At 40.5% G+C, this 13685-nt stretch overlaps 1 protein-coding gene across 1 annotated transcript in view; it reads right to left on the reverse strand.

The window, feature by feature from the left end:
• Positions 1 to 3600: 3600 nt before the first annotated feature.
• Positions 3601 to 13685, reverse strand: part of HSPA12A (heat shock protein family A (Hsp70) member 12A) — a 53355-nt gene continuing 43270 nt past the window's right edge. Inside the window, exons 7-12 of the mRNA XM_075612005.1 lie at positions 11689 to 11839; positions 7669 to 7755; positions 5961 to 6065; positions 5496 to 5754; positions 4677 to 4780; positions 3601 to 4373 (exon numbers count right to left, since the gene is read on the reverse strand). Coding sequence (XP_075468120.1) covers positions 3739 to 4373; positions 4677 to 4780; positions 5496 to 5754; positions 5961 to 6065; positions 7669 to 7755; positions 11689 to 11839 — 1341 coding nt within the window. The 3' untranslated portion in view covers positions 3601 to 3738. The remainder of the gene's footprint in view (positions 4374 to 4676; positions 4781 to 5495; positions 5755 to 5960; positions 6066 to 7668; positions 7756 to 11688; positions 11840 to 13685) is intronic.

Genomic DNA, 13685 nt, shown 5'->3' on the forward strand with positions numbered 1-13685 from the left:
ATATATATTTATATATATATATATATATATATATATTGTCTGTGGGTAGGTTTATACTGGCTATGCATCTTAACCCAGGCTGTTCTGAAAAGCTGTGTAATGTAGCAGGCATAAGCTTATAGGGGCCCATGTCAAAATGTATTTGAAGCAAAAGGTGGCACTATGTGCTCATTTGCATGTCTTTTCCCAGTATCACTTGCTGCAGTGGAAGCACTATGCTGAGCAATAATGGTGAAAGGCAGGGTTGCAGACCTGTAAAAAAAGACAAGTTATGCAATGCCATATGTAAACTGCAAAGGCACAGTGGGGGGTTAATGAATAAACAGCAATAGACATCAATGAAACAGCAATAGACATCAATGATTGTGAACATTATTATTTGGCAATTGCGGTTTAGTGAATAACCGCAGTGTATTCCATGCCAGAAGAGCTTACAGTTAATGGTCTTGGCGTTGGAACCCTGATTAGAGATGGCTGTAACATATACATTGACTTGAACATGTATTCACATTATTAGTTTGCAAGCAATGATACCATGGAATACCCTTTAACTTGATCCTTTTCCCATGCAGATCACTCTAGAAGTGAACAGGTTAAAACAGGGGCTGGGCAACTAATGTCCTCAAGGGCCATTAATAGTCGAAGACTGAGCCACTGATTGAGCAACCTGCGCTGACGCAGGGATATCCTGAAAACTTTACCAGTTCGTGGCCCTTGAGGACTGGAGTTGTCCACCCCTGAGTTAAGTCCTTTCCGGTTAATACAAATATATTACAACCCAATTGTTGGTAAAAAAAAAAGATGCAAACTGTATTGTTATAGTGACAGCACCCAACAATATCATAACTATAACCCCCTAATGGAGACACAAATAACTAAATGAAGCACACACAAGCAAGAAGCTGCATTTTATACAACAAAATAGCTACTGTAGAAATAAAAATGTCTGTACAATATTTAAATATTGTATATACACAAAATGATATATAAAATGGAGGAGGATAAGGAAGGCAAAAGAAAGGGATACTGTACAGGTGCCCTGAAGCATTACAGAAAGATCAAGGAAGGACCTTCATGTAACGACTACCAGCTCTTTCAGATAACTGGTCAAGTAGGTCAACCTAGACGGCGTGTGAGAACACCACAACATTTAGGGGGAAAGGAAGATCTGTTACTCCTTCATTTAACTGTATCAGGATACAGGCGCTTGTATCAGAAAGTGTAAACATCTCACACATTTTTCAAGTGAATTATAATGGATTATTCCTTGATGAAAAGGATCCGTTGACCAGCATTGAGTGAGCTGAATCGACTTTCATCACTATCATGTTGCGTTAAAATAAGGGCTTTGAGATAAGGGACTAAAGAATGGGGCCTGTACGTGTTTAAGCTCCTCTTGCCCCAACTACAAATGAATGGCTTACATCTTACAGCATGCTTATTTAGGTATCATTAGTGTTAAGACACATACACCATTGGTCAGTTACCTACAGTACCAGAATGGGAGAGGTGACATTGCTAATTCAGGATTTCAACTATGCAGGAATATCTCAAAACACGCAGTAGAATAATGCAAACACGTCGGCCCTTATTCTGTAAGGTGTGATAAGCGCAGATGACTGTTCTATAGCTTGAAAAGCCTCAATAAAGTCAATGGGACTTTTCATGCGATAGCTCGTCATCTGCGCTATCACACCTTACAGAATAAGCCCCTTAGAGTGTTTTCTTAAAGACATATGCCTACTGTCCCTTTTTTTTCCTGTGGGTCTGATGTACATCTGTATTTTACATTCTGATGTATATTTGGAGAATGGAGCCAAGAGGACATTGTGAATTTAAACGGGTATCTAGAAATGTGTAGGTCGGGGAAGAGCCATGCTTTATTGCAGCAGTGAAAGGTGGATTGTGGTTAGATTCCTGCACATGCATAGAAAATTGGGATATTGTGACCACAAACTCGTCTCAGCTCATGCTGGGTCCTTTTTAGAGATGGGCACATTTTTGGGGATCCGCAGCGGATCGGCCGGTTCCTTTGGTCCGTGGATCAATCTCAAAAAGGGTGATTCACGTTTTGCGGATTTTAAAATTATTACCAATACACTCTGCGGATTCTGTAACCCATTGGCGGATTCTTAAGGATTGCTGGATCCACGGATTAGATTCTACAAATCTGTCCACGGGTTGTACCCAATGGTGCATTTTGATGAATCCGTATGGATTGAAACTGACCAAATCCATTAGCGGATTTTACACCGCAAAACAGATTTTGGGGGTAACATCAGCGAAAATCCTGGAAATGGATTTAGGCAGATTGGCCCACCTCTAGTCCTTTTTTTGCAGACCCTCTGTACATGGCTAGCGTGTGCAACCATAGCAGTGTTTTAATTGCAAGCTTCAGGTTCATCCTTAAAGCCACTTTTGTCGTACAGTTGCTGAATAATCTAAAATACCAGAACTGGACTAACAGATGCCTATGTGATGTACAGAACCATATTGCTTTATTGATATACCCCAAAAAAGCCTTTTAAAAATTGCCTTTTCTTGGTGTTATAAAATGTCTTTATCCTGGTAGTTGTATTATTTATATTATAACTCTTAGGACTACATTTTTTCTATTGAAAATATATTCAAATGTGGAACCAAATGGGTCTGTGTCCTAATCCCTTAAATTCCTCAGTTTTAAGAACATTTCTGCACTGCAGAATTTGCCATTATTTGGGCATTACGCCAAACATCTATTGGCGAATTGAAAAGTTTTGTTTTGAACTTTAGTCATTTAAAATGATGTTTTTCAAGATGTAAGCACAGAACAAATAATTTTGCCATTTGCTTTATTTTTAGGTTGTGTCAAATTATGTGCCAGAGTATTATACAGTAGAACCAATTAATATCATAGCATTTTGGGTGTTAAAGGAGAAATCCAAGTTAAATGCCCCCCTTTTTTTCAGCATGGGTGTTAAGCAGGGGGTCTCCGGAGCTGAACCACGTTAATTTCACCTCCGGGGAACCCTTGATTCCCGAGATACTTACTGTAGAAAGTGTCGCCAGTACTTCCTTGGAAGTTTAAATACCCTGCATCAGGCTGACCAATAGGAAGCCTCAAAAAATGACGTGAGATTTAAACCTCCATTTTGTTCCCCTCAGAGGGGGGGACCCGACTACTTTCAACACAGTTGACCCCCCTGCTTAATATACATGTTAAAAAAGGAGGGTGGGGGAAATTGACATTAAAAAAGAGAGACATTTCCTATTTGCCAATATATTCAGGTACTTTGCCCCATCTAAATACATTTACAAAAAAAAGTGGAATAAGGATTATGTAGGAAGAAGTAAAGGGACATTATGCAGAGAAGCACGTTCTGCACCTCTTTCTGTAGCATCATCAAGACACTTTCTGGTTGTTGATCTGCACTAGAACTTAAAGTTGGTCTGTACATCAATACATAGACTCAATTATTAAATAACAAGGATAATACAACTGCATTAAGATTGAAGCAGTAAAGTCAAGACATTTTGCTACATCAATTGCCGCAATACTAAAATGCTGCAAACTGGAATATTTTTGTTTTTCTATACATCTCCCTTTGGTCGCTATGTTGGTACTGCAATGCACGGGTCAAAGGTTCTGAAAAACAGGACTGGATCCAAAACAACAAAGAGCTGGACTGGTGGCACTGGGAGAGAGCAAATGAGAAATGGAAACAGTGGAAGGAAAAATACCTATAATAGGAGGAAATTCTAATTCAAGAAATCAATGCTAACTTTCACGCTTTTAGAGGTGGCTATGTCAACTGCCATGGCTTTGATCTCAGTGTCCCCAAACTGCATGATGGTTTGTATCTCCCTGCGACAAGGGACTGGTAAGCTTTCAGCTCCAGTGAGATCCAGCCTCAGCGTGCCACACTTTTTGACCCCTGGGTCATTGATAAAACTGACATCATCCTGCTCAGAGCTGTAGATATTGATGATGATGACCAGCTGTGAGGGTTTGGCTGGGGTGTAGCTACGTTTAACCGTCTCCCCCAGAGCCACTGACTGATCGGCCAGGATGAATTTATCAAGGACATCAGTGCACCATCGGGTCCCATCCTTCAAGAGAAGCTTCTCAGGTGGGTGTTTGCCCTCCACAAAGCGATTTAGGACCCCCACTCCATATGTCATAGGGGAGCGGCGTACTTTGATGACAGCAGGATCCAGACCAAACAAGACAGCTCCCTTTAGGATGGTTAGTCCTACGTCATGGGGGATAATGACACGGCATTGGTCGCCAAATGCTTGCTGAACAGCCTGCTGGAGCAAGGGGGACTCTGCAAATCCACCAACCAAGAATAGAAACTTCACCCCAGACACTTCTGGCTTCTGGAAGAGGTTTGCTATAAGACAGACACATTAAATAAAAATGTATCTGAGAAGGAAAGTAAATGGATTTATATGAAAGAAAGTTTTGAACCTAACAATAGTTTCTCTCAGATTCATTTTTTACAGGACAATTGCACTCATTCCCATATTTAGTAAGGGGTGTTATGCCATAAGAAACTTTTTGGCGCCAGAAGGCATTTAACGTAAATGGACTGTAAGGTGTCTTCCAGCACTGGAAGGTGTCGTTAGGCAAAAGGCTGCCTAATAAATCTCTGGGTTATTTAAGGCAGGATAACAAATGTCCCCCCGATACTTACATAGATGCTCTATTATGTGGTCAATAGTGGGCTTGAAGAGAGCATTCATCGCATCTGGGTTCATCCTTAGCATTCCCTGTGAAGACCATTTCACAAAATCCACACTGTGAATTAGAAAATGGAGTTAGAGAAGCAACGCAGCAACTGTTTCCGTACCAAAGCATCACTCTAAAAAGACAAACCACAAATTGCATTGGTGGCATATTTCTATTTTTAGGGGCTTTTACTGTGATACTGGTAAATGGCTTTGGTCCATAGCAGAAGGAACTTAGATTAGTTAGCAAGACTCATTTAGCCCTATGTACTAAGATCATAATTGATTTTTTTTGCACGCCACAAATTTACTGTTAGAAGTAGTACAAAGTCAAACCTTCATAAAATGTGCATCGTATGAAATTAATAGCGTGTCCGAAATCAGATTTATTGTATGAAACCCCAACCCCTTTCAATGTATCTGATCTCAGGCGCACTATTAGAGAGGGTTGGGGTTCCTTACAATGCATCTGATCTCAGATGCGCTATTAGAGAGGGTTGGGGTTCCTTACAATGCATCTGATCTCAGATGCGCTATTAGAGAGGGTTGAGGTTCCTCAGTATTTCACACCAAACAAAGGTCAAAAAACACTGCTCTACTGGAGAAAGTTTCCAGTCCAGCATTTGTCAGCAGCTTTTCTAGCAACTGTTGATCCTTCTTATTTTATGAAAGATCTCTTCCGTTCTTTACAGTAACTTCATAAATAACTCACTTTAAGTCTTTATCATTAATCTAAATGTGTATATTGAAAAGGTTTATCTAAACACAAGGTTGGAGGTACTCACTTGCTTTTGCGCAATGCATGTTCCACGCTATGACCCCGAAACTTCTTGTAGTAATCAATGAAGGAGAAGGGCAGAGTAATGTTTAGTGGGTTGGTCCTGTCTGGGGCTGCTGCTCTCTTACGGGACTCAAAGGCAATCATCAAATCAACCCAGGCAGCCGGACGCTTCACTTTGAACTGGTCAATGAAGTCATCTCCAAATATTTTGCAAAGTAGCTTCTCAAACTCATAGTCCACACCAAGAGAGCCATAAGGTCCACCTGTGATACGAAGAATAAGGTGTAGGATTTGTGGTCACAATGATCTGTACCTTGTACTATTGTTTAATGGTTCTTTTATGCTGCAAATAAGTTAGGAGTTCAGTGGCGAACTGAACAAAACTGATTTTCAGAAAAGACCGTTTAAGACTGCAAGGAAATAATGCAACATTCTCAATACTGAAATGCTTTTCAAATAGATTGTTTACCTGAAGCCTTGTAGAGTTCTTTAAGATGTCCTTCTGGTAACCTTATTTGATGGACAGTTAGATCTACTGTGCCCCCTCCACAGTCAACAACTACATAGCGGTCCCCTATAAAGACAAGACAGATCCATGAACACATTTCTTTACAAAAACAATGCATGTGCTTTTTAAATCTCATTCTAGATCCGTCACATTGATCATTGTTAAACATCATGGGGTATATCCTCAGAGGTCCGTTAATGACTTAATGAGATGTTAACTTTGGTTATTGTCTCGTTAAGGGCTAACGGGGAGCTTTAAAGCTCAGTAACGATGCGCTAAGTGCTGTTTTCAGGCGTAACGAGCCCTTGCGTAACTATAACGGGCGTTCGTGCTAATGATATGCAAAAGAGGCGTTTCCTGTAACAGCGCCGATCCCCAGAGTGTCGTTATAGTTACCGCAGGGATATAATGTTAGGTTAGTTATGTCAGTGCTAAAGGTGGCGTTACTCGCATCCAGGCCCTAATACAGGTCTGTTACAGGGTCGGGATAAGTATAAAACCACAAGTAGGTATGATATAACTATCACATTGTTATTTACAGGGTTCTTTCTTCTCCTGTCTTATCTTTTTTTACTTTAATAAAACACCTATTTAGGGTCTGCATGGGAGCAACGCCACCTTATGTGAAGCGAACGTGTTATGTGAAACTAATGCAAGGCACGGCTAACTTTACATGGGGTTAAGCCGGTGCTAATGAGATCACTAACGGCTGTAGGTTTTTATATATATGTATGTAGCTTTGCAGATTCGCGTTAAACCCAGGGAAGCTAACGGACGTTACCTATTTACCCAACGTCACTTTAGTAGCCCAGACTTAACGAAGCTCTGAGGATCTGCCCCATGTGTTCTTAATGCGGTTGCTGCTGATCATAAAAACCCTCACATGTGCAGAACAATTCCATGCCACATAGCACCATGTAGGTGAGTATTCATGCAGTCTTTCAATCTTTGACCGCAGTAGACTTTACTGCCAGACTAACAGGGGCTCAGAAATGGTATATTATTACTTTATTTCTATCACGTAAATACAAGATGGTTTCTGAGTGGCTTATATGATCCATATGTTTTTGAATAAAAAGTACTGCATTGTTTTATTATTACAGCATTCATGGCTCCCTCCCAGTTAAAACCTTGCTTTTTAGTTGAACCTCTTCTTTCTGAGAATCTGAGACAACCAAACTGCTGTCTATGTTCAAGTTTTTTTTTTTTTTTTTACATTATACAGTATCTTCATACCTCACTCAGTAGGGTCATATTTTTTTTTTTTTAAATAATCTCAGCTTTAAATATGTTTTTTAGGAACAAGACAACATAAGAAGGTCTAGAACAGGGACGGCCAACTCCAGTCCTCAAGGGCCACCAACAGGCACGTTTTTCAGGATATCTCTGCTCCTACACAGGTGGCTCTATCAGTGGCTCAATCGAAGAGCCACCTCTACTGAAGCAGGGATATCCCTAATAGCTAGCCTGTTGGTGGCTCTTAAGGACTGGAGTTGGCCCCTCCTGATCTAGAAAGTCCCATCTCTCATTAAAACTTCTCATGATTTACTAGTAATGTGAATGAAACTTAACACAGAATGAAGAGCAGGGATCACCACAAGAGGCTGCGTTGTTTCCCACTTAGCCATGGATTATAAACACAAGTGTAGTAAGACTAAAGAGTCTCTACCTTCCTCCAGTTCTGACCATAGTTCTCCAATTACATTTTCCACCAGAAAGGTCCGACTCTGCCGGTTACGACGGATGTGTTCCTTGGCTGGTAATTGACAGAGAGAATGGCCCAATATAAAAAAGTATTCATTAGTTCAACCCTTAAAATGCATTTTTGTGCATTTACTGCTGTGAAGCGCTATGTACATTAATGGCGCTAGATAAATAAAGACATACATACATATACATCAACTTATTAGCCAGTGCAAGGTAAAAAAACAAATTCTTTGCCTTTTTAATAAATAAAGCAGGTCAGATAAATGTAGAAAAATATTGGTATTTTATTAGTCCTCCTGTGAGCTAAAGAGGACAGCAGAAGATCAAAAGGCAATCATAAAATGTTTAATTCTCACCCATGTATTTTAGGCATAAATGGGGTCCATACACTACATGAATAGAAATAATCCCTCCAACAAGCATCAAGAAATCTTACACATATTAGTCACTAGGTGGCATACAGCGCACACTATTTGATGAGGACTTTTCTCACAACTAGTGGGTTTGCTGAAGTTAGAGAGCAAGCTGAGAGATACAAAAGTGATCCTATTTATTCTTGTGACCACAAACAAATCAATACCTTAACTACACTATTGTCTCATCCATGAGACAAATTCACCATATCCATTCCCACAGAAATAGATCACAGATCCACTCATGAGAATGGAAAATCCTTTTTAGCCCATTCTTGTTGGACTCTTAATATTAGCAATTTGCATTGTAGAACTTGGCTGGTACAAGAAAACTACAAAAATAAATGGCTATTTAAATATTATACAGCTTTTATATGCCCCCACAGCACCATTTGAGACTATATTATGGAAACTCATTTTCCTATATGTGACACTTTATTTATTTTTATATATATATATATATATATATATATATATATATATATATATATATATATATATATATATATATATATATATATATATATACACATATACACATATACACATATACACATATACACATATACACATATACACATATACACATATACACATATATATAATTTACACACACTTCCGGACCCCTGTACCCCATCTGCTCTGCCACTCTGCTTCCCCGAACCCCCGCTTACCTTAATTTCATCTCCAGGGGTGTCGGGGAAGCCTGGGGAAGCCGGGGAAGACGGGGAAGCCGGGCGCGCCTGTGACTGTGACGTCACAGTGCGCCGCCACGCGCCGCGGCTACCCGCTTCCCAGCCACATACAGCCAGCGGCTTTTGCTCGAATAAGAGCTGCCGCTGCTGTATATGGTGGGTAAAAAAAAGTGACAAAAACCCTCCACAGTAAAGCATAAAGCAACTGTAAATATTACTGTATGTTCATTTGCATGTCTTAGACAGGTCTGCAACCCTGTCTTTCCCCATTGTCACCCAGCATACAGCGCTTCCACTGCAGCAAGGGATTCTGGGAAATGACATGCAAATGAGCACTCAGTGCCACCTTTTGTCTCAAGCTCGTATTACACAAGCCAATCCTCAAGCCAATGCATGCTGTTTTAAACACAGCTTTTAGACAGAGGCTGGGATGAGATGCAAAGCCATTAAACCCACTCACAGACATGTTTCAACCTTGATGGGTATCATCAGTGTGACTGTGAACGCGAAGAGGACTGGTAATCGGCGCCTCTGTACACGAGTGTGAGAGACTCGCTAAATCACTCTCTACTGCCCGAAATTCACTCACAGAATGTGAGTTGACTACCTGTTTTTACTGTGCGTTTATTTTTAGATTAAAAAGGTTTTACACATATTTGTTCCTCCTTGTATTCCCTTCCCACCCACCCCTTGTGAGATCCATCCATAGAGACAAGTGAATTCCAAAGGCCATCCGTGAAGGCTGCAGCTGCTGCTGAGGTCCCGTGGACGAATACTAGGAAGATCCAGAGGCCAAGGAGAAGAGCTGCAGTAGCTGTGTTCGTGAGTCCCATAGAGGACTAAATGCTTTGAATCTACCTACCTGTGTAAGCGCATCCCTTACCTTTATATAGTCTGATTATAACCAGATATACTGCCCTATGATTCTGATTTTGTGTTTCTCTTCCCTGTCTTATTTGCGCCTACGTCAATCTTCTGCATATATATATATATATATATATATATATATATATATATATATATATATATATATATATATTACTGAGTTAAGTTATGGTGAGTAAAAAAAGTGACAAAAACCCTCCACAGGAAAGCAAATATGCAAATATAACTGTATGCTCATCTGCATGTCTTAGGCAGGTCTGCAACCCCGCCTTTCCCCATTATCACCCAGCATACAGCACTTCCACTGCAGCAAGGGATTCCGGGTTTGCATGTCATTTCCCGGAATCCCTTGCTGCAGTGGAAGTGCTGTATGCTGGGTGATAATGGGGAAAGGCGGGGTTGCAGACCTGCCTAAGACATGCAGATGAGCATACAGTTATATTTGCATATATATATATATATATATATATATATATATATATATATATATATATATATATATATATATATATATATATATATATATATATATATATATATATATATATTCATTCTCTGATTATCTGTACCTTTATTATCAGTTTTCTCTGTCTTTGTTAGTGTGTGTGTATAAATATATATATATATATTTTTTTTTTTTTATTTTTTTTTTTGCAATTATATTTTGCTTTAAAAGTCTAAAAAACAAACCTCTTTTTTTTTAACTGCGGTATTTCACATATGATACAAAACATGCATAATTGTATTTTGCCTGTCATGTACAGTATCTAATGACTGTATGCAGAATCACAATCCATTTCGGGGTATGCCAATACTGTAAACGCCAAGCTCTTAGCCAACCCCATTTGCCAAAACTAGTGTACAAGAGGTGACCACACAGCTGTATAATGAAATCTTTCTATTACTTTAAAAAAGCATGCACCCGCATTAAGTGAAACCTCATTGTCTTCCGTCACTGTTTTGTTCCAGAAATTGTATTTGTGATGATATTTTTAATTAAAAATCAAAACACAATTTCAGTGCCAAGATGTTTGACTTACAATGCGTTTTAGCTATTTGCACGTCTATATTTATAATAACTGTGAATTCCGTGTGTGTGTGTGTGTGTGTGTGTGTGTGTGTGTGTGTGTGTGTGTGTGTGTGTGTGTGTGTGTGTGTGTGTGTATGTGTGTGTGTGTGTGTGTGTGTGTGTGTCAGTGTGTCTCAGTGTGTGTGTGTGTGTGTCAGTGTGTGTCTCAGTGTGTGTGTGTGTTTCAGTCAATGTGTTTCAGTAAAGGTGCGTCAGTGTGTGTGTGTGGTCTCTGTATCCTGCTGCTGGTGCGCCGTTGTCTTCTGCATAGGCACACCAAGCCAGAACCAGCGTCTACTGCGCTGGTGAGCCCAGCCATTGGCAATGGCTCCCGCACATGTGCACCGAGTGCGGGAGGCCTTGGCATACAGGCCGAGCTGGCAACACTGACGGTTTCTTCTGCCAGCAGTGACGTCACTTCTGCGGCTGCACTTCCATCACCATGAAGGGGATTTACTCCAAGGCAAATTTTCATTTGGTATGTACAGTATGCCAGCAAAGAAGTTTCACTTCAAAAGGTCTAGGGCTTTATCCTGTCTCATTAAACTTGTGGGTTGAGACAGCCTAGCTCAGGGGTAGCCAACTCCAGTCCTCAAGAGCTACCAACAGGTCAGGTTTTCAGGGTATCCCTGCTTCAGCACAGGTGGCTCAATCAAAGGCTTAGCCGAAGACTGTGCCTTTGATTGAGCCACCTGTGCTGAAGCAGGGACGGAAGCAGGGACGGAGTGAGCCACCTGTGGTGAAGCTGGGATGTGCTGAAAAAAACTGACCTGTTGGTAGCTCTTAAAGACTGGACTTGGCCACCCCTGGCCCTAGCTTATAGAATGGTAAAAAAAAAAGGCTCATGACGCAAGGGGGTGCTTTAGGAAGAAATACCAGTAATAATGGCGAGTATGCAATATAGTGAAAGCCAAATGCACCTGGATCTGTTGGGCTGAAGCCATTGATTACTCCTTTGCTGCTTAGGTCAATCATTTGATGGAGGCGGAGTTTCCTACAATAGATGGAAGCCCCTTCAGGTTCCAGAGCAATGATCAGTTGTTCTGGGTTCTCGGGGGTTGCCATTCCAGCCTACAAGTAAGAACAACCAAAAAGCAGTAAATCAAATGCATAATTAGAATGGTACTGTATGAGATTGTAAGCTCTTTGGGGCAGGGACTCCTTTTCCTCATGTTACTTTTATGTCTGAAGCGCTAATTCCCAGTATGTGTTATATTATTATGTCACGTGTATTACTGCTGTGACGCGCTACGTACATAGATGGTGCTATATAAATAGACATAAATGCATACATTTTGTAAACAAATTGAGATTTCTCTCTGCCTCCCTGTCTAGACATAAAATATACAGAGAACTGAATATATGTTTGAAAAAGCCTGAATATTTTGGAAAGTCAACGGAAGTGTTTTTCATTTTATGGCTTTTCAATAATGTGGTGTTTCCATTACAAGGCCATTTTGTGGTTTTGGTGTGAACCCACTTATATTTTCCCTACTTTTGGTCTCTGGACCAGAGATCCAATACAGACTGTAATCACATATCTGCACACAGAGATCCCATACAGTGTAATCATATACCTACGCACAGATCCCATACAGTGTAATCACATATCTGCACACAGAGTTCCCATACAGTGTAATCACCTACCTGTGCACCGAGATCCCATACAGTGTAATCACCTACCTGTGCACAGAGATCCCATACAGTGTAATCACCTATCTGCGCACAGAGATCCCATACAGTGTAATCACCTACCTACACACAGATCCCATACCATGTAATCACCTACCTACACACAGATCCCATACCGTGTAATCACCTACCTACGCACAGAGATCCCATACAGTGTAATCACCTACCTACGCACAGATCCCATACCATGTAATCACCTACCTACGTACAGAGATCCCATACCATGTAATCACCTACCTACGCACAGAGATCCCATACAGTGTAATCACCTACCTACGCACAGAGATCCCATACAGTGTAATCACCTACCTACGCACAGATCCCATACCATGTAATCACCTACCTACACACAGATCCCATACAGTGTAATCACCTACCTACGCACAGATCCCATACCATGAAATCACCTACCTACGTACAGAGATCCCATACAATGTAATCACCTACCTACGCACAGATCCCATACCATGTAATCACCTACCTACACACAGATCCCATACCGTGTAATCACCTACCTACGCACAGAGATCCCATACAGTGTACTCACCTACCTACACACAGATCCCATACCGTGTAATCACCTACCTACGCACAGAGATCCCATACAGTGTAATCACCTACCTACGCACAGAGATCCCATACAGTGTAATCACCTACCTACGCACAGAGATCCCATACAGTGTAATCACCTACCTACGCACAGATCCCATACCGTGTAATCACCTACCTACACACAGATCCCATACAGTGTAATCACCTACCTACACACAGATCCCATACAGTGTAATCACCTACCTACGCACAGAGATCCCATACCATGTAATCACCTACCTACGCACAGAGATCCCATACCATGTAATCTCTTAGGTGTTCGCTCTTTTGTATTCTTATTTTTTTATTTAAAATTTCTCGACTGTTGTTTCGCATTATTCAGCTATTTTCAGTACATAGTTACATAGTAGATGAGGTTGAAAAAAGACTTCCATCCATCAAGTTCAACCTATGCTAAATTTAGACAACAGATACTTTATCCTATATCTATACTTATTGATCCAGAGGAAGGAAAACAAAAAACCCCATTAAGGGGAAAAATTAATTCCTTCCTGACTCCAAGAATTGGCAATCGGATTAATCCCTGGATCAACATCCTTCCCATGTATACTTATTTGGTATATCCCTGTATACCTTTCCCATTTAAAAAGATGTCCAACCTTTTTTTGAACAA

The sequence above is a fragment of the Ascaphus truei genome, chromosome 8 (genome assembly GCF_040206685.1).
Source record: "Ascaphus truei isolate aAscTru1 chromosome 8, aAscTru1.hap1, whole genome shotgun sequence".
In the NCBI taxonomy this organism is placed as follows: Eukaryota; Metazoa; Chordata; class Amphibia; order Anura; family Ascaphidae; genus Ascaphus; species Ascaphus truei.